The following is an 18,915-nucleotide window of genomic DNA, read 5'->3' as shown; positions in this document are numbered from 1 at the left end:
ATTATTCTGTATTGTTAAAATATAAATATGCTAAAATGTCCTACCACAACAAATCCTAGGTACGTGTAAATTACAGAATGTTGATATCACAAAGCCTACAGCCTATGCCAGAACTGTGCCAGTTGTTGCTGTTGGCTGAGAACTATGAATCCCCCAAAAAGGGTGAGGCTTGAATGCAGGAATAAACCAAAGAGAAGTTCTTCAGTGGGCACTAGGACACTCCCAAGTGGGATCATGTTCCTACTATTGCTTAAGGCAGCAAAATTTTATCATTCCACAGGAAGCTCTCAGATACCCCTCCTTTTCATTCATTCATTCATTCATTCATTCATTCATTCATTCATTCATTCATTCATTCATTCATTTATATTTATGTTTAAAATTGCTCCTTATCTTATAATTCAATTTTTAAAGGCCATTTACAGAGATTAAGATGAAAACAGCAATAAATAAATAGCAATATTAAAAGACCAATATGGCAAGCCCATGGTTTCCTACCTGGTTGGTGTGGTTACATCTGCTCTAATCAGTTGCAGCCACCACCAGCAATTGTTACTCTACTCATATTTCATACAGTTTTCTGGTTCACAGGTATGTTTAGGTTTGCTGAGATGTGGCTGTTTGTCCTGGTGCTGTAGTGGAGTTGCTTCAGCAGAACTGTGGATCATCTTAATGCTGTCCAATCTTACCAGTAGATCTTATCCAGCCTCACTTCTGTAAACCTCTGAAGCTGGTGGAAAGTTTATCTAAGTATTATGATTTGCTCAGAGCACTAATACCATAATAGCAATAGAAAAAGCAATGTTTAAATTCTGTTTGCTGTAATGTAATGAATTATATTATACTTCACTGTCTATTGCAGTGCAGAATGCAGTTCATGTAGAAAGCTAATGACATTGGCTGTTAACCTCTATTCCTCAAAGAAATTTGCTTTTCAGATATGCACAATAACAGAACCTGTATATTCTCTGCTAAGGTTTACAAAGAAGATCTACCTCAGCTTAAAGAGCAATGCAAAGAAAAACGAAAAACTGCAGCCTCAAAAAGAAGAGAACAGGCTCCAATCAATAGTATAAGATTGCACTTTGTTCATGGGTAGGTACATCAATTTTTTTTTGTCTAAAAGCCAGCAAGACAGATTTTACTGTACATGGATTTAGACATCTAAGTGCCAAACTGGATAACAACATTGGGAGATCTGTGATCGGATCTCCCACTTTCCATAATAAACGATAAAAGTAATAGGAGCATTTGGATGGAGACCACAGTGCTGAGTGAAAGGCATAGTTATTTTCCTCAAGCACCATTTTTCTGATTTATATCTCCCCCACCCTCACCCACAAAAGCTACTATTTGCTTGCAGGTGAAAACATATAAGGACCAAACTGGGAAAATGTGTGATACCTTTGTTTTCCTGAGAGCAAATAACAACTTAGGTTGTTGTTATATGCCTTCAAGTGGATTACAACTTATGGCAACCCTATGAATCAACGACCTCCAATAGCATCTGTTATAAACCACCCTGTTCAGATCTTGTAAGTTCAGGTCTGTGGCTTCCTTTATGGAATCAATCCAGTGATATCAGTAGGGAAACTGGAGAGGGAAGGGTTAAACCTCTCCTCCAGCACTGTCGTATCCAGGTTGGGACTCAGGAACCAGACCAGTTGGTGAAAGCAAATCAGTTTTTATTAAAGTAATATCCAGACAAAGACTACGCCTTCTCATGAAGTTTCACTACAAAACATAACCTGCGACTTGAAAGAGAGTTGACAGAACAAGGAACCACTATTCCCCCTGTCCCTTAAGAAGGGGACAATCGAGCGCGAATTCTCTCACTCCGCCTCAAAGTGCTCTCATCCACTCCCCTCCTCTCCCCCTTCTTTTGTTGTCTCTTTTGCTGTCTCCTTGTACGTGGTGAAGGAGGTGCTACTGCCCCCTCCCCTTCTGAGGACTCTGATTCAGGTATGGGGGAAAGCGGGGGGGCAAGGCCTAAACCATTTGGCTGCTTCTCTTTGCTTTTCCCTGGATCAGGAGGAGGCTGGATTCCCCCTTGCCCTCCCTCCTTCTCCAACTGCTCTAAGCTCGAAGGGGGAGGGGGTGTGGGAAACTCCTGGAAAGGATATGTGTCTGTTGGACATTCAAGGTCTTTGCTGCTACACAGTTCTATCTCTGAGATTCCCTCCCCCTCCTCTGCGTCTTCTTCACACAGCTCTGGCCAAATGACCCCCTCCCTCTCTTCATCTTCTGAAACATCAGGGCCCCAGTCCTGCATCCCAACAAGCACCATGGTACCAGTCCAGCTCCTGCCCAAGTTTGCATTTACTTTTTAGAAAAAAACCAAGACAGGGAGATTCATTCACAGTCTTCTGAATATCATATCTAAAGAATTTGCTAGAATTGTGAAAGTTTTGTTTGCTGTGTCTGACTCTTGCATTCAGTGAATTACAAGAATGGACTAAGGAGATGGCAGAATTAGTGTTTTATTGAATTTGTAAATCTGATATTTGTTAACATTAACTTGCTTGATATTGATACGACTGAGTGTGAATTTATACCAAACTAATTCTGTATACATAAGTACCAAATGTATATTCTTTTGACATTTGGAGGAAATAGTTCTGTGGGAGTTGCAAGAGAGGTAGCAAAACATACTTCAACTGAAATATCTTTAAAGACAATCTACATAATAGTTTTGATTTATCTTCCAGAAACACTGAAAAACATTGCCATACTTCTCTAACCATCAAGTTATTTTCAGATTCCTTTATATCTCCTATAATTGTCACTTGAAGAGGAAATTGTTGATGTAACCTTGTTTACTATTCTGCCATACTAGAGATATTTTCATTCTTTTGCAGTACTTTTGATGAAACTATCAAAATAATTTTGCAGCTTGTAACTGAAAACTGAAAATGTGTAGTTAATCGTATTGCATAAGAAGCAAGTTGCCTAAATAACAAACTATTTTCTTAGTTACAGAGGCTATGACTGTCGCAGTAATTTATTTTACACTCAGACTGGAGAAATTGTGTACCATGTTTCAGCAGTGGGTGTAGTATACAATCGGCAGCAGAACACACAGCGTTTTTATTTGGGTCATGATGATGATATTCTGTGTCTTGCTATTCATCCCTTAAAGGACTATGTGGCAACAGGCCAGGTAGGATTCATGTTTAGGAGAACTAGAAATCTACTGTTATTCTAGTGAGCTTATAAATGAATATTTCGTAAATCATGAAATAAATGAATATTTCATAAATCTGTTTAATTTGCATCTGTGAAAAACATCTGAAAGCAATACAGCTGTAGAAGACATGTTTTGGCTTTGATAAAAAATATGAGAAAAAACTCAATGAGCACAGATTTCTTCAGCTACAAAAGAGTTTATGCTGGAAGTTTGAAACAAATGTTTGTTAGTTTTTAAGATGCCACAAAATTATCTGTTGTTTTTGCTGCAACAGCTACCCCCTGGAAAATCTTTATACTTGTATAATGCTGTATCATTATGATGGGGGAGTAGTGCTCCCCTTCTGCTGCCTGCCCACCCACATCTGTTCGCTCGCCCTCCATCGCCTCCCTTGCTCGTCCCCCCTTGCCCACTCGCTATCCCCCCTGCCTGTTCGCTCACTCACCCTCCCCTCGCCTGCTCACTTGCTCTCCGCCACCTCCCTCGACAATAAAATGGCGCCGGATGCCCTTCTCAGACACAGCTGCTGAGCGCGTTGTCAGAGCTTGGAAGCATTCTTTTTTTGAACTTCAACTCCCATCAGCCCAACTGTAGTTTAAAAAAGGAATGTTTCCAAGCTCTGTCGACGCACTCAGCAGCTGAGTCCGAGAAGGACGTCGGGTGCCATCAATCTGTGCATTCAGTGTCTCTCTGTATTCTGGCAATTTTCTGCCACAAAAGCGGAACAAGCGCCGAATATATGGAGCATGGATACAATTCAAAACCGCCGCATTAGCGAAGCGCCAGACAGCAGGGCCCTACTGTATTTCATGTTTTTGAAAAATACATATATTCAGATATTGAATAATGTGTTCCATCTATTTTGTTTAAGGTTGGTCGTGATTGCTCAATCCATATCTGGGACACAGAGACTATCAAACCACTGTCAGTGTTAAAGGGCTATCATCAATATGGTGTTTGTGCTGTTGACTTTTCAGGTATTTATGATTATATTGACCTAGAAACTATAGTTGTTAAAAATGTGACACAGCTTCTTTGATCCTAGCAATAAATTACTATTATATTGATACAAGAACTATAATATTTTGCTCTTATATGTTAATAGAATTAATTATAAAAAGCCTAATTTTCAGTCCTTATTATCAGTATGTTGTAGAAAAGTCTGACTTAGGCTGATGCCATTAGTGTGACTGTACATCAATCATTCTTGCAGAGCAACAGTTATGAATGAGCAATTCTGTTTTGTTCCTGTGTGCCTGCTTCTGTTCAACTGTTTTAGCAACTTCTTCTTCATTAGCTTGTTAGTTGCTTGTTACCCAAAGGTCTCCAAGCAATTTAGAGCATATTAAAGTGACTTACAACCCATCCATTAGTTGATTAACTTGATTGTTTTCCATATGAAACTCCTGGAGTTTATTGAAACTTTGAAATGATGCTACATTTGACAATGCTTAAGTCAGAATTCTATAATAGCAAAATATACAATTTTAATTATTAATAAAAGGTTTGGCTTTTTGAAGTCCCCTTTGCACTCAGCATAAATTCATGATTTCTCCCTTGCTTTCCTCTTTTGTGCAGTTTCCTGTTACGTTACATTCCCTTCTACAACCTTTTGCTTCTGTATTTCTATTATTGTTACTTGTCTGAGAACCTTCTACTCTTTTAAATAGTATTTGTACCATATACCTAGAACTCCCTTCCTGATCACATTCACAGTGCTTCCTCAATTTCTGTTTTCACACATGATATCAAAACATATTATTCTGTTATGTTTGAGGTATTTTTTTTAGAAGTATATTATTGACATTTTTAACATCTTATACAAACCTGCATAGAACAACAGTAACCAATATCTAGAAGAGGAGGGGACAGGAAGAAGAAACAAAAAAGAAAAAAAGAAAAAGGGAGAGAATAGGAGTAAACCCCTGCAAATGTTGGGTGATAATACATTAGGAAGATACAGTAAATCATCAGCCTAACATCAGAGTCCAATAACTTCTGTATTGAATAAATGCTTCAGAAAACTGTCATATCTGAATCATACCCATGCAAAAGGCTGCTTGTGCCCCTTTGGGTTTAAACAGACACTTATCACTATTAGAAAATTGCAGGAGCAGCCACCATGTGCCCTCAAAAGTATTTTTTTAGTGGAAGCTCCCTGTCCAGACAGCTTTGGTGCATTAGGCGCTCCATAAGAACAAGATACCTTTTGCCACCAGAGTTCTTTTGTGAGAGGCAAAGTAGATCACCGGTGTTGAGCTATAAGTAATTTGGGAGCAGCTAACAGAGTATAAATTAAGTCTGTATGTAGTAGACCATGCATTTCCTGCGGTATGATAGATAACAAAGCCATCTCTGGATTCGGGGGCACAATTTAACCCACTATGGTTGTGATTTCCTGGAACACTAGTCCAGAATTAGACTAGTTCTAGTCCAGAACTCTGCCATGATGGGGTACATCCACCACATATGAAAGTATGTGCCCCGTTCACAACAGCCGTGCCAGCAATCACGTGCTATGGTTGGATTAATTCAGTGTAGTTTCAAAGGAGTGCAGTACCACCTGACTATCACTTTCAGTAAATATTCTTTCACCCGTGCCGAAATAGCGTGAAAAGGTGGTCTCCTCCACTGACTGTTCCAACTATTAGTATCTATTTCCTTGCGTATATCAGCTTCCCAGAGCAACTTTACACCCAAAGCGAACTGATAAGAAGCCCTTATATAGCGAAGAAATCATCCCTTTCAGGTCATTACTAGAACTCACACACAGGTCTTCATAAAATGTCAACTGTCGAGGTGGCCCATTTATGTGGTGAATATACTTAGCAAATTATCGAACTTGCGTTATCTGAAGCCAAGAAGGCTGTATTTCTCCAAGCTTGAGTTGCATAGCTATTCTGTGAAAGGGTGACCATTTGCAAATAAATCCAATATTCTATAAGGCCCCTTCAATTCCCAGTGTTTATATTGATTAAATTTGGCCAGGTCTTGAAATCTGGGGTGCTCCAAAAATGGGAGGAGAGGTAGGTCTATAGGAGTTAATAGTGTTGCCCATCTTTTCCAAATCTTGATTTCCAAATCAAGATAGTGGCCTTGAGTTAAGGATTCATTAGTTCTTGTAGCTTGAGTGAGCTCAGTTTACTAAAAGGTATGGCTCTAATTGATGTTTGCAATCGGGGTGCTTGGATTCTCACCCAATCAATAGTTACCCCTGATTATCTGCAATAATTGTTTCAAATTACAATCCTCATAGTATAGTTGCAACTGAGGGACCCACAGGCCACCCTCTGCTTATAATTTATGCAACATAGTTTTATTTATTCTCAAGCATTTTCCAGAATTAATGAAGCCACTTATCAATTGTTGCTAACTAGCAAACTCTTTCGGTGGTAGTATAACTGGGAGTATTTGAAACAGAAATAAAAATTGCACAGCCATTTTTATTGCTGCAACCCTTTCCAACCAAGTGAGGTGTGCCAAGTGAGGAGTGCCCATTTGTGCAAGTCCTTTTTAACATCTTTGACCAAAGGCCCAAAGTTACGCTTTTTAAGCTATATCAGGTCTTTTGGGAGAACTACTCCTAAATATTTAATACTGCTAGGCTGAAGTAAAAGACCATTATCTTTAGGCAGATGTTGCATTCCCAAAGGGGTGGCAAGACAGAGCGCTGAAGATTTCTGATAGTTCACCTCCAGACCTGATACAACCTGAAAATCTCAAGGAATATTTTTCAGTTCCGGTATTGATCTACCAGGATTTTTAAGTATAACACCACATCACCAGGAAACATATTAATGGTATGTGACTCACTCCCTATTTTAATTCCCTCTATAAGTGGACTCTGCCTTATTCTATTTGGTAATGCTTCCATAGATAGAATAAATAAAAGTGGACATAAAGGACATCCCTGGTGAGTTCCCCTCCTCAAAGGAAAAGGAGATGAGTCCATACTATTAACTCTAACCATAGCAGAGACATCAGAATAAAATTGGTAAATAACATGCATGAACCTGACCCCAAAGTTCATTTGTTGTAATACTCCATATAGTTATGGTCACGCAATCCTGTCAAAAGCCAGTGTAAATGTCCAGTGAAACTAAAGCAATCTGGTTGTTATCATGTCTACTGTGCTGCATCACATTCAAGGCCCATTGAATAGAGTCTAAGCCAAAATAGGTGCTAAACTGTCCTGGAACACCTTATGAAATTTCCCCCAAACCATCCAAATCAGGAGTTTTGTCATTTTTTAGCTTTTTAATTGCAGCCAATACTCCTTCAGTTATTATATCATGATCTATCAGATCTACATGGTCCTGCAATAAGGTTTTTAAGGGCGAGCAGCCCAGATACTCTGTAAGTCATGGTGGGCTAGAGGCATTAGAACTGTATAACTGAGCATAAAAGTCCTCAAATGCTTTGTAAATAGCCTGAGTTGAGTAACAAAGAGCTTCTTGAGAGTCTTTAATCTGAGCTACATGCCTGCAGTCCCTTTTCTTCTGCATTCTGGAGTTTTTGTTACCAAATTTGTGGTACTGTACATGCGGTTGGTGTAAATCATTTCAGCACTAACCTAGTCGACATCAAGAGCTTTCAGCTCACTGCATTTGTATAGCAGCTGTAGAAGAATTCTCAAGCTACCATGTTGTTTATGTGCATTCTCCAAAGTTTCTGTTTCAGACAATAAGAGCTGTCTAGAAGCTAATTTTGATTGCTTAAGCATAGAAGCTTCCATAATACATTGTCCCTGAATAACTGATTTGAATGTGTCCCATGCTACTGCTGTGTCAAGGTCTGGTGAGATGTCTTCCACAAAGTAGTGGGTGATGCCTTCTTGCAATCTGTCTTTGATTTCTCGTCTAAATAAAAGACTAGGTGGTAGGCGCCAGGAAAAAGAGTTATGAACAGGTGAGTCTAGTTGTAAGGATATCGTGACTGGAGCATGGTCAAACACAGAGATCACACCCATTTCCACCTCCAGCACCTTGCCCAAGCATCAAGAGACATGAGAATTTAGTAGATTATAAAGGAATAGGATTTATGCCTGGAAGATAAATGGGCGTAATCCCTGATCTGGGGGCACCTATGATGCCAGACATCAGTTAAGCTGAATTATGATATTAACCTAGAAATAGCTGTTGGACACTTCCGTCTTCTCAATGAGGATCCGCGCCACGATAGCATTCACCAAGTATCACCATGTCTTGTTTAAATGCTTCTAACTTTTCTAACGTGTTTCGTGAAAAGCATTCTTGGCTTTCATTTGGATAATAAAAAGAGCCCAATGTAATAAAGTCTCCTTCCACTGTACCTTTGGTGTAAACATAGAGACCTTCACAGTTGGTCAGTGTGTCAGTGATCATAATCGTGCATTTCTTTGTTAGCAAGATTGAGACACCCCGTGCCTTGGAAGAGCCAAAAGAGCTGAACTGCTCTCCTAGCCAGTGCCTTCGGATCACATTTTTATTGGCCGATTTCTGGTGCGTTTCTTGAAAAAGATCACGTGTGGGTCTGCTGATTTGATGAGTGTAACTGTTCTAGATCATTTAAGTGCAGTACCTAGATCCTTCACATTTAAAGGCAATAACTTGAGTTTACTTGTCACCACTGTTGAAAGCAGAAAAAAGCAAATCCATCTCTGTGGACCCATTTGGCAAAAGGAAAGTGGAGGGAGAAAAAGAAAGAGGAAAAGAAGAAAAAAAGGGTGGGATGGGGTGGATTAAACAGTAACCATGTAAGAAACAGCACTCCTAGGAGGGGCCAACAGGATGCCCAGGGTGGACAATATTCCACCTCTGAGTGTTAGAGGGTAAGTCAATAGGGGGGCAGCTGTATCAGTAAATATACTAAAAAATATTTCCCATCTTATGGAGGAGTTTATCTTTAGCAACATTCTCATGGTAACAGAGACATATATTAATATTAGTTCAATTTTTCCATGGACATAACATTGAGAGTAGGAACAAGTATAGATTCAGTCATTGTTTCTCAGTTGATCTCTGTGAGATCCTCTTTTATCCTTCTGTGCTATGATGGTCTCCTCTAGAATCACGCTTGTGGGAACAAGCCTTTCCCCTCTTCATGGACCATTCATTAGCAGTGTCATCATTGTCTGAATCTGTCTCAGAATCCTTTAACTCTGCAGGTAACTCTATACAGAGCTTTGTAAGCAATTTCTTAGTTTCAGCGTTAGTGGAAGCAGCTAGGACTTTATCTCTGTGGCACACTATTAATTTGAAGGGAAAACTCCATCTGTAGGGCACTTCAGCTTGTTGCAGGGCTCCAATTATTGGCTTGAAGTTGCACCTGAACTTTAATGTTTCTAGGCTTAAATCTTGGTAAACCTGGATTTTTGCAGCTCCACACTGTAAAGTATGAAAATTACCTAGCGCCTTGTAGATTGCCTCTTTAACACTGTATTTCTCAAATCTTATTATCATATCATGAGTGCTGCCACCATTTTGGGTCTTTGGACCCAGCACTCTATAAATTCATTCAGTATCTTTCTGGGCAATATCTCCCACCTCTTGCAAATCTCTAAGCCATTGTAATATGAACTCCTGGGGGAGTTGTAATGTGAACTCCCCCCTCCTCTCCATCAGTGACCCCCTCAAGCGAAAATTCAATTTGTGATATTTATCCTCCTGCTCCTCCAAACATATTTGAAGGCTATGTGTAGTTAACTGTAGCTTATCAAGGTTAGATTTATTGCTGACACTCAGATCCATCACATCACTAGCTTGGTTTAGCAACTTGCAAAAATTGTTCCTCCGGTGAAGTTAATTTACGGTCTTTAGGCTTCAGAGCGGCTTTCAAATCCCTTGCCATGTCAATACGTAACAGTCCGAGATATGCTAAAATATCCTCCTCCTCCAAGAGCTCTCTAGTCAATTTTGCACCTTTCGCCCACTTGGCACCTCCGCGCGTCATATGTGATTCCCCAGCACTTGACAGCTCAGAATCTTCCAAGCGATCATGTGCAATATTGCCAAACTTCTGAGTTTTCTGCTGACTCCGAATGAGTGCTGGTTGCATACCGAAGTCAGTTATGCTATTGTAAGTCAGATCAGACAAATATTACCATTGGATTTAGCGGCATAGGCTTCCTCAAGAACGGGATCAGAAGATATGAGCAGCCATCTTGCTCAACAGCAAGCCACGCCCCCCAGAGTATTATCTTTTTAAAAATATATTTATTACCTGCCCTTCACCAGTAGGTCCCAGGGCATGTCACAACAATATAAAATACATTATTAAAAACAGTTTAAAACAAATTTCATTCACAAATAGTGTCTTAAAAATACGTAACTGGTGTCAAAAGCCTGGTTGAAGAGGTGTGTCTTCAGCATATAATGAAAGCTGTACAGTGAAGGTGTCAAGAGTCATCTCTGTGGGAAGGGCATTCCACAACTTAGGGGCAGCCGCAGAGAATGCCCTCTCCCAGACTGCTACCAACCCAAACTTCTGAGGCAGTGGAACTGCTAAGAGGGCCCCTTTTGCTGATCTCAACACCCAAGAGGGTCTATAGGAAAGGAGACAGTCTTTCAGATATTTGGGGACTAAGTCATTTAGGGCTTTAAAAACAAGCTTGAGCACCTTGGCGCAGTCATTAACCAAAATGGAGACAATAGTCAAGAAATCAGAAGAAGGCTAGGACTGGGGAGGGCAGCTATGAGAGAACTAGAAAAGATCCTCAGATGCAAAGATGTATCACTGAACACTAAAGTCAGGATCATTCAGACCATGGTATTCCCGATCTCTATGTATGGATGTGAAAGTTGGACAGTGAAAAAAGTGGGTAAGAGAAAAATCAACTCATTTGAAATGTGGTGCCAGAGGAGAGCTTTGCAGATACCATGGACTGCAAAAAAGACAATTGGATGTTAGAACAAATTAAACCAGAACTATCACTATAAGCTAAAATGATGAAACTGAGGTTATCATACTTTGGACACAGAATGAAAAGACCTGATTCACTAGAAAAGACCATAATGCTGAGAACAACAGTAGGGAGTAGAAAAAGAGGAAGGCCAAACAAGAGATGGATTGATTCCATAAAAGAAGCCACAGACCTGAACTTACAAGATCTGAACACGTGGTTTATGCTATTGGAGATCATAGGATCACCATAAGTCGAAATCGACTTAAAGGCACATAACAACAACAACAATTCTCTGTAGGGAATATAATAGGCCAGAGTTTAAGTAAATCCTCTGAATTGGATCTTCTGAATCTTTTTCATGAACAAAATGCAAATATATTGTTTAAACCATTGATCAGTTATTTGTTGATGGGAGCATGTTTAGCAGTGGTTAGAGTGTTGGACTACAAACTGGGAGACCGGGGTTCGAATCCCCACACAGCCATGAAGCTCACTGGGTGACCTTGGGCCAGTCCCTGCCTCTCAGCCTCAGAGGAAGGCAGTGATAAACCCCCTCTGCATACTGCTTACCATGAAAATCCTATTCATAGGGTTGCCATAAGTCAGAATCGACTTGAAGGCAGTCCATTTCCATTTTTCCAATTTTGGAAAAATTTAGAGGGAAAAACTGTAGAAGCATGGCACAATGGAATCTGGCAGATTGCACTTATTTGAGAAATTAACCAATAATTTGAGGGTGGAGGCAGGTAAGAAATGAAAGGATACATTTTCTACCGATTGGTATTGCTTTATTAGGTATACAAATGAGCATTAGGGGAAGAGAGAACAGGGGAGTTCCTGCAGCTGGTTGTCCTAAAGTAATTTGGTTGGATGATGATATTTATTTCTGTATAAATCTCAGATTTATTGTATTTTATTTATGTGATATATTGTTTATTGGGAAGGTCATCTTTGGAGGGAGGAGGGGGTTTCATGGGTAAATTCTCCCCCCCCCATTTTGTATATGTAAATTTAAAATTAAATACAGATTAATTTTATTTTTTTAAAAAAATAATCAAATGTCTATTTTTGGGGAGCGTCTGTGGTAATGAATGATATTCCTAACAGACATGGAAAACAATTGGAAGGAATAAATTTGGGTATACAGAGGCAAACATCTGTCAACATAGCTACTGCCCAGATACACAAATGAGTGAGAATGAGGACTTGGCCATGCAGGAGATTTCCATATACTTTGATACCAGTTGGTAGACATCTTGCTGGTTACAGAATTATGATTTATGCTCATCATTCTTATAATAGTTTCCTTTTATAGCGGATGGCAAACGGTTAGCTTCAGTTGGAATAGATGACAATCACACTATTGTTCTTTGGGACTGGAGAAAAGGAGAGAAGCTTTCAGCAATAAGGTAAAAAATTAACTTTATTATGGAAACTAATCAAAGCATAAGTGGTCAGAGTGAAAAGTACAAGTACTCTGAGTTGGTTTGGATGACCGTCTTCCTATGAACTGTGGGAAGGTAAGGTGGTGCCTTTTTGAGCCACTGAAACCATGTATGGATGTAACATGCATAGGGCTTAGACTTGAATTGCATGAATGATATCCTACACTTAATCCAGGAATTGACAGTGCATTTGCACTTTATATGTATAGTCCTTACTTGTGCATTAGACCCATTCATGAAAGTTCAGCATGCCCTGATTAGGAGCAAGAATATCCAGTGAGTGGAGTGGGAAGACATGTGTTTGCTCTTCCACCATGTGTAAGGAGAATATCAGCAAAAAGATCACCAAATCTGCACTCTGATATATAAAGGAGCAGATTTCTTTACATTGTTTTATTTAATAGCTACCTTGTGAGCCTTCCCCAGATCAAAAGGTGGGGTACACAAAATGAGTAAATAAAATGAATAAAAAGACAGGATACTAAAACTTACCATAACTAATCACCACTATGCTGGTCCAAAATCTCACACTACAGTAATATATATGATTAAGAGATGGAGGTTTTAAATGCATCTGATTACAGACAAGGGTAACAGTTTCTTTCACATTGTTAATTTCTCCACATGATAGTGTATTCAGGTTCGTACCCATGTAGAGAAAGCTTAGAGTATAAATCAGGCTTTTAAAGGTAAAAATATAGTTCTTATAGAACATTGGTATTTTTAAAACCATTAAAGTAGTGTTTCAGAGTCTGCCATAGCTATATTGTGTAAATGATCCAAACTTTCTTAAAAGTTTATTGAAATATATCTGAATATAATAATTGCTTCCATATATTTCACATACTATGAAATATAAAAAAATATATTGCATTATATTGCGTCAGTGAGAATCTTTTGTTAGGAGACATGTTGCCTAATAGATTATCAAATGTATATTTTACATTTTGTCCTTTCTATTGTTCTTGCAGGAAAAAAGAATGTCAGATTATGGTTTTAAAAGTTAGATAGTTCTTCAATTTTCCCCAGCACAAGGATTCACCACTAATTCACCACTTTGTTTTAATATGTTTTAAGGATGTTTTGTTTTAATATATTATAAAGTCTGTTTTTATGATGTTTTACACTGTTTTTAGTGCTTTTGTTTGTGGCCCTGGTCCCTTAGTGGGAGGAAGAGTGGCATATAAAACTACTAAATAAATAAATAAACACTTGAGAACAATTTAACTGTTTCAATGTGAACAGCTTTTGGCAGTTTTCGTTTTCCTTAGCTTTATTTCCCTGGAGAAAGCTTTCTCACCATATCAAGGTAGAAATATTTTGTGTTTTGTTCTAGGGGGAGCAAAGACAAGATCTTTGTTGTTAAGATTAACCCTTACATGCCTGATAAACTTATTACAGCTGGAATTAAACACATAAAATTCTGGCGAAGAGCAGGTAAGCTGAATAATTTAAGGCATTAACATATTACTTTGAAAAGTCACTTTATAATTTCTGAGCACTAGAACACTCAGTGGCTTCACAGGGGGAACAAAAGTAACCCTTGTCCCAGCATTGGAATTCCAGTGCTTAATTTTATGGATAGAGGCAATAGAACAGAAGAGGATAGAATCATTCTTGTCTCTCTTTTCATACAGCTATTTGCAGTGTAATCCTAAATAGGTTTACTCAAAAGTAAAACACTTTCATTTCAATGGCACTTCATTCAGTGGGTGACTTCAGTTGTCCTCATAACATACTGGATAAATGCATGTTCCAGTCATGACAAAGAGGTAAAATTTCTAGATACCCTAAATATCTGTGCAGTAGAAGAGTTGGTCATGAAAACAAACAGAGGGGAGGCAAACATGGATTTATTCTTAAGTGGTTTCCAGGATTCTTTGCAAGATGTAAATGTTGTTTAACCAACTGGGAACAGTGACCACTGTGCAATCAAATTCATCATACGTGTAAGTGGACTATTGCCAAGGAAGTCCAACAAAATCACATTTAACTTTAAAAGAGAAAACCTTTGGCAGTTTTCGTTAAGTGAGGGGATTTGTCAGAGGAGTTATTGGTGAGAGGAGAAAACTATACTTATACAGCTACATAGTTATGTGTCTACAGATACATAATAATTAATTTTTATTTTAATTTAAGGAGGGGGACTGATTGGAAAAAAAGGCTTTGTAGCTCCAGTGGGGAAGATTGATACAATGATGTGTGCAGTTTATGGCTGGACAGAAGAGATGGCATTCTCGGGAACTTCAACGGGGGATGTGTGTATATGGAGAGATCTATTCCTCATGAAAACGGTGAAAGCACATGATGGCCCAGTGTTCAGTATGCATGCCCTAGAAAAAGTGAGTGGCTTATGGGGAAAATGAATCAATAATCATAATTCGTAATAGTTATAGAAATGTATAGCCAAGATCTAAAGAGTTATCTTAGGCATGCCTAAAGGCTTGTTAGGCCCAGTGATATGTTTTCTCTTTTTTCCTTTTAATGACATATCCCTGTGCCATATCACAAAGTGCTTTTGAATGTTCTCTCAAAAATTGTTTGTAATGTGGAATAGCGCCTCTTTGGTCGTCTGGAAGTAGTTGTGTTGTTCTTTGAATTCTATTGTAATATGAATAATACCTTTTACAATGATGAAATTGACTGGTTTGATTTGAAGTGTTGCTTAAGTGTAAATAAACTGAAAGCACAGAAGTATTTTTACTGTTCTCAAAATAAATAAGGTTAAATCTCTGTTTTGAAGATTTAATAGAATTTCTCACACATTCTAGGATGAAGCTGAAACCGCCACTGAAATGTCACCCCTACTAATCTGAATTTAAATACTATATTCATCTTAACGTTACTCATATTTACTCATGGTCCCACATGACTTCACTATTGAGGGATTAATGATTTTACATTCAGAATAGATAATGTTAAATACAAGTTCTCAAAGACTGCAGAAATTGAATGAAAGATGAGCAGGGTCAATATTTCAATAACCTACTAATGTTGACTGTACTATGGAAGATTTCTCCTGTTCACTGTCTAATGTTTTCAGGGATTTGTAACTGGAGGCAAGGATGGAGTTGTGGCTCTTTGGGATGACACCTTTGAACGGTGTCTCAAAACATATGCCATCAAAAGGGCTGCCTTGGCTCCTGGCTCCAAAGGTATTTGAAAGATTTATTTAGCTTATTTATAATACATCATATCATATCATCATGTGAGCTTTTGTTAAATGCTTGGAGTGCTGTTCTAAATGTTGTTGATTTATGTCTGTATTTTTTCATATGGTTCAAGACAAAATTGGAAACATATTCCAGCTAAGTGTTTATTAGATTTGTAACTATCAGCAGATAGATGTTTAAAAGAGCAATCCTATGCATGTCTACTAAGTCCTACTGAGTTCCATGGGATTTATTCCCAGGTACATCTGCATAGGATTGCATAACAGAAGCCAAAGATATGAGAGAGAGAGAGAGAGAGAGAGAGACTGGAAAGTCTGAACTTTCTGTTCAAGCCAGAGTTCAAGCTTCTCAACAAAAATGTGGTTTTTAAAATAATAATAATAATAATAATAATAATAATAATAATGTGATTTCCTTCAAAATGAGCTCTTATATAAGTGTATGTATGTATATTTCTCATCTAGGTCTCCTTTTGGAAGATAACCCTTCTATACGTGCCATATCATTAGGACATGGTCATATTTTAGTGGGCACAAAGAATGGTGAAATACTAGAAGTCGATAAAAGTGGGCCAATAACTTTGCTTGTACAGGTATATGAACATATTTTTGTTTTTATTTTTATTTAACAAGACTTATATACCACTTTATTATAATAAAACATCAAAGCGATTTACAAAAAATAAAATAAAACATTAAAATGATCAATAAAAGACAGAAACAGGTGTTAAAAACATTCAGAAACTAAGTAAAATTACCAAAGTTAAAAACGGATTAAAACACGTGTAATTTCTACATGTCTTGATAGACTTGCCTAAACAAAAATGTTCTAAGTGGGCACTGGGAAAAGTACAGCAAAGGCATCTGCCTGAAATCAGTAAAAAGGAAGTTCTAAAGTGTTGGTGCTGCCACACTGAAATATTGATTTCTTACAACTGTGGTATAAGTATTATGTGGCACTTGTTACAGTGCCAGTTTCCCAAATCGAAGTGGGCATATATGGCGTAAGACAATCCTGCAAGTAAACTGGTCCTATGCTGTTAAGGGCTTTATATACTAATAGTAACATCTTGAACTTGATCTGGTAGCAAATCAGCAAGTAGTGCAGATCTCTGAGCAGAAGTATTCTATGCTGGGAGAGTCTCACTCCTGTCAGCCACCATGCTGCTAATCGCAGCTTTCGGATCAAGTGCAAGGGAAGCCCCACATAGAGTGAACTGCAGTAAACCAGCCTTGAAGTCACCCATGCCTGAACTACTGTGTCAAACTCTTCTGGTCCAGGAATGGCTGTAGCTGTTGTACTGATCACAGCTGGTAAAAGGCCCTTCTAACTACTGAGGCTACATGGACCTCCAGTGACAAAGCACTTTCAGGCTGTGTACCTGCTCCTTCTGAGGAAGTGCAACCCTATCCAGGGGAAGCAGTTGATCAATTTCTCAGACACGACAACTACTTACCCACAGTGCCTCCGTCTTGCTAGTCTTCAAGCTCAGCTTATTTTCCCTCATCCATCCCACCACTGCATGCAGGCACAGGTCCAGGACTGCACGGACTCTCCTGATTCAGATGTTAAGGAGAAATAGAGCTGAGTGTCATTAGCATACTGATGACACCTTGCCTCAAAACTCCTAATTACCACTCCCAGCTGCTTCATATAGATATTAAATAGCACTGGGGATAAAATAGTGCCCTCCAGCACCCCATAGTGTAACTGCCAGGGGGCCAAAAAGCACGCCCAGTGCTGCTCTCTGAACTTGGTCCCGTAGGTAGGATTATACCACAATGTCCTCAATTCCCATTCTACTGAGCCAGTCCAGAAGGATACCGTGGCCAATGGTATCAAAATCCGCAGACAGATCAAGAAGCATCAAGGAGTATCTCAAATGTTGGGACAAGACTATTAGTCATAACAACAACTACAGCTATAGCATTTGAGAAATAAGACAATATAAGTTTGCTATCCACCTTCTTGACTGTTGAACTATTCCTGTCCTCTGAAGTAAACACTGCCGGTGAATATCCGTGAGAAATATCTGTGAGAAACTTTTCTTCTGGCTTCCTCCTGCCTTCACTATTTGATAAACTTACTGATCAGCAACTTGGCTGCTGATTCAGTCATCTTTCTTGTTTTCCCCCATGTGCATTGCCTTGAAAAGAGAAAAATCCATTTTAAAAGAGTAACAAAACTGTGCAGGGGAAGGGGAGGAGGTGGGTTTGCTTGTTTGTTTAAGGCATTTGTACTCTGTCCTTTAGCTGGAATGGTTCTTAAGAGTGGCTTACAAAAATCATTATTAAGATGGTCTCTTCCTTCAGGTTCAAAAAACATGGTGTATGAGGAAAATGGAATGGGAGGGATGAGGAAAAGGCAAGTTTGAGTACAAGTTCTTAAAGTTACACTTCTTATAACACAGTTCTATAGTTCTGTCTATGCCAGGGATGGGGAACCTGTGGCCCATGAGCCCAATTAGGGTCTGCCAGGCCTCATTTGGCTCATGAGGCTGTTTTGGCCAAGCCATGTTCATCTGCCGTACACCTGACATCATATATGATGTCCAGTATGGGGCAGGTAAAGGTAGGAGTTTGGACAAAAGGGCTTTGCAGGCACTGCAAATGCACCTTGTGCAGCTCTTCCCGTGTGGCACCAATCAGCTGATTTTTTTTTTTGCCCTTGTGATTTTCCATATGAGGCCGGCCATCACTGCGGGTTGTAGCTCCACCTATCGTGCGAAGGCAAGAATGTTTTTGAAGTCAAGACTAGGGGCGTCAAGCCCCTCCCACTCTCCAGTTCATTCTTGCCTTCCTACGAACAAGATTGAGATTTCTATAGCGTAGCATTTAGCTAAGTCTTTTGTGTTCGTTTGTCTTTGTATGACAGGGCGTGAGGGTATTGTCGTTTGTGTGTATCCAAGTGCTTCCCTTCCCTCTGTCTTGTCTTTAACACTGTTTGTTTGAAATTCCTGGGGAATTCCCTTTGGGGGGGGTTCTCCCTGGCCGGGGCCGTTTTCTTTCCCTGGCTTATTTAGCCTTAGATCTTAGAGAGACCGCGGTTGCGGTTCTCTCCAGCCTTAGCGGCAGCTTGCGGCTGCAGCTCCCTGCCTCACTTCCCCTAGGAGGTCGTTTGTTTTTCGCTGCCGTCCCGAGCTCTGCCGCGGCGGTTTGCCTCGCGGACGTGCCTTTAAAATTCACTCCGGGAGCCTGCGGCTGCGGCTCTCACCTTGGAGATTTTTAT

General features: G+C 39.3%; 1 protein-coding gene across 10 annotated transcripts in view; it reads left to right on the top strand.

Moving 5' to 3' along the window:
- Positions 1–18,915, top strand: part of EML5 (EMAP like 5) — a 240,719-nt gene that overhangs the window by 95,376 nt on the left and 126,428 nt on the right. For all 10 annotated transcript variants that reach the window (XR_009760754.1, XM_061611916.1, XM_061611915.1 and 7 more), the window contains 8 exons: positions 977–1,095; positions 2,974–3,160; positions 4,059–4,164; positions 12,385–12,478; positions 13,851–13,951; positions 14,654–14,856; positions 15,558–15,669; positions 16,152–16,279. Coding sequence is in view for 9 of the 10 variants with exons in the window: in XM_061611916.1 (XP_061467900.1) it covers positions 977–1,095; positions 2,974–3,160; positions 4,059–4,164; positions 12,385–12,478; positions 13,851–13,951; positions 14,654–14,856; positions 15,558–15,669; positions 16,152–16,279 (1,050 nt within the window). In the remaining variant the exon portion in view is untranslated. The remainder of the gene's footprint in view (positions 1–976; positions 1,096–2,973; positions 3,161–4,058; positions 4,165–12,384; positions 12,479–13,850; positions 13,952–14,653; positions 14,857–15,557; positions 15,670–16,151; positions 16,280–18,915) is intronic.

The sequence above is a fragment of the Rhineura floridana genome, chromosome 2 (assembly GCF_030035675.1).
Source record: "Rhineura floridana isolate rRhiFlo1 chromosome 2, rRhiFlo1.hap2, whole genome shotgun sequence".
NCBI classification, from domain to species: domain Eukaryota; kingdom Metazoa; phylum Chordata; class Lepidosauria; order Squamata; family Rhineuridae; genus Rhineura; species Rhineura floridana.
Note: the sequence above shows the minus strand (reverse complement) of the source record. Positions and strands in the feature narration are given on the sequence as shown.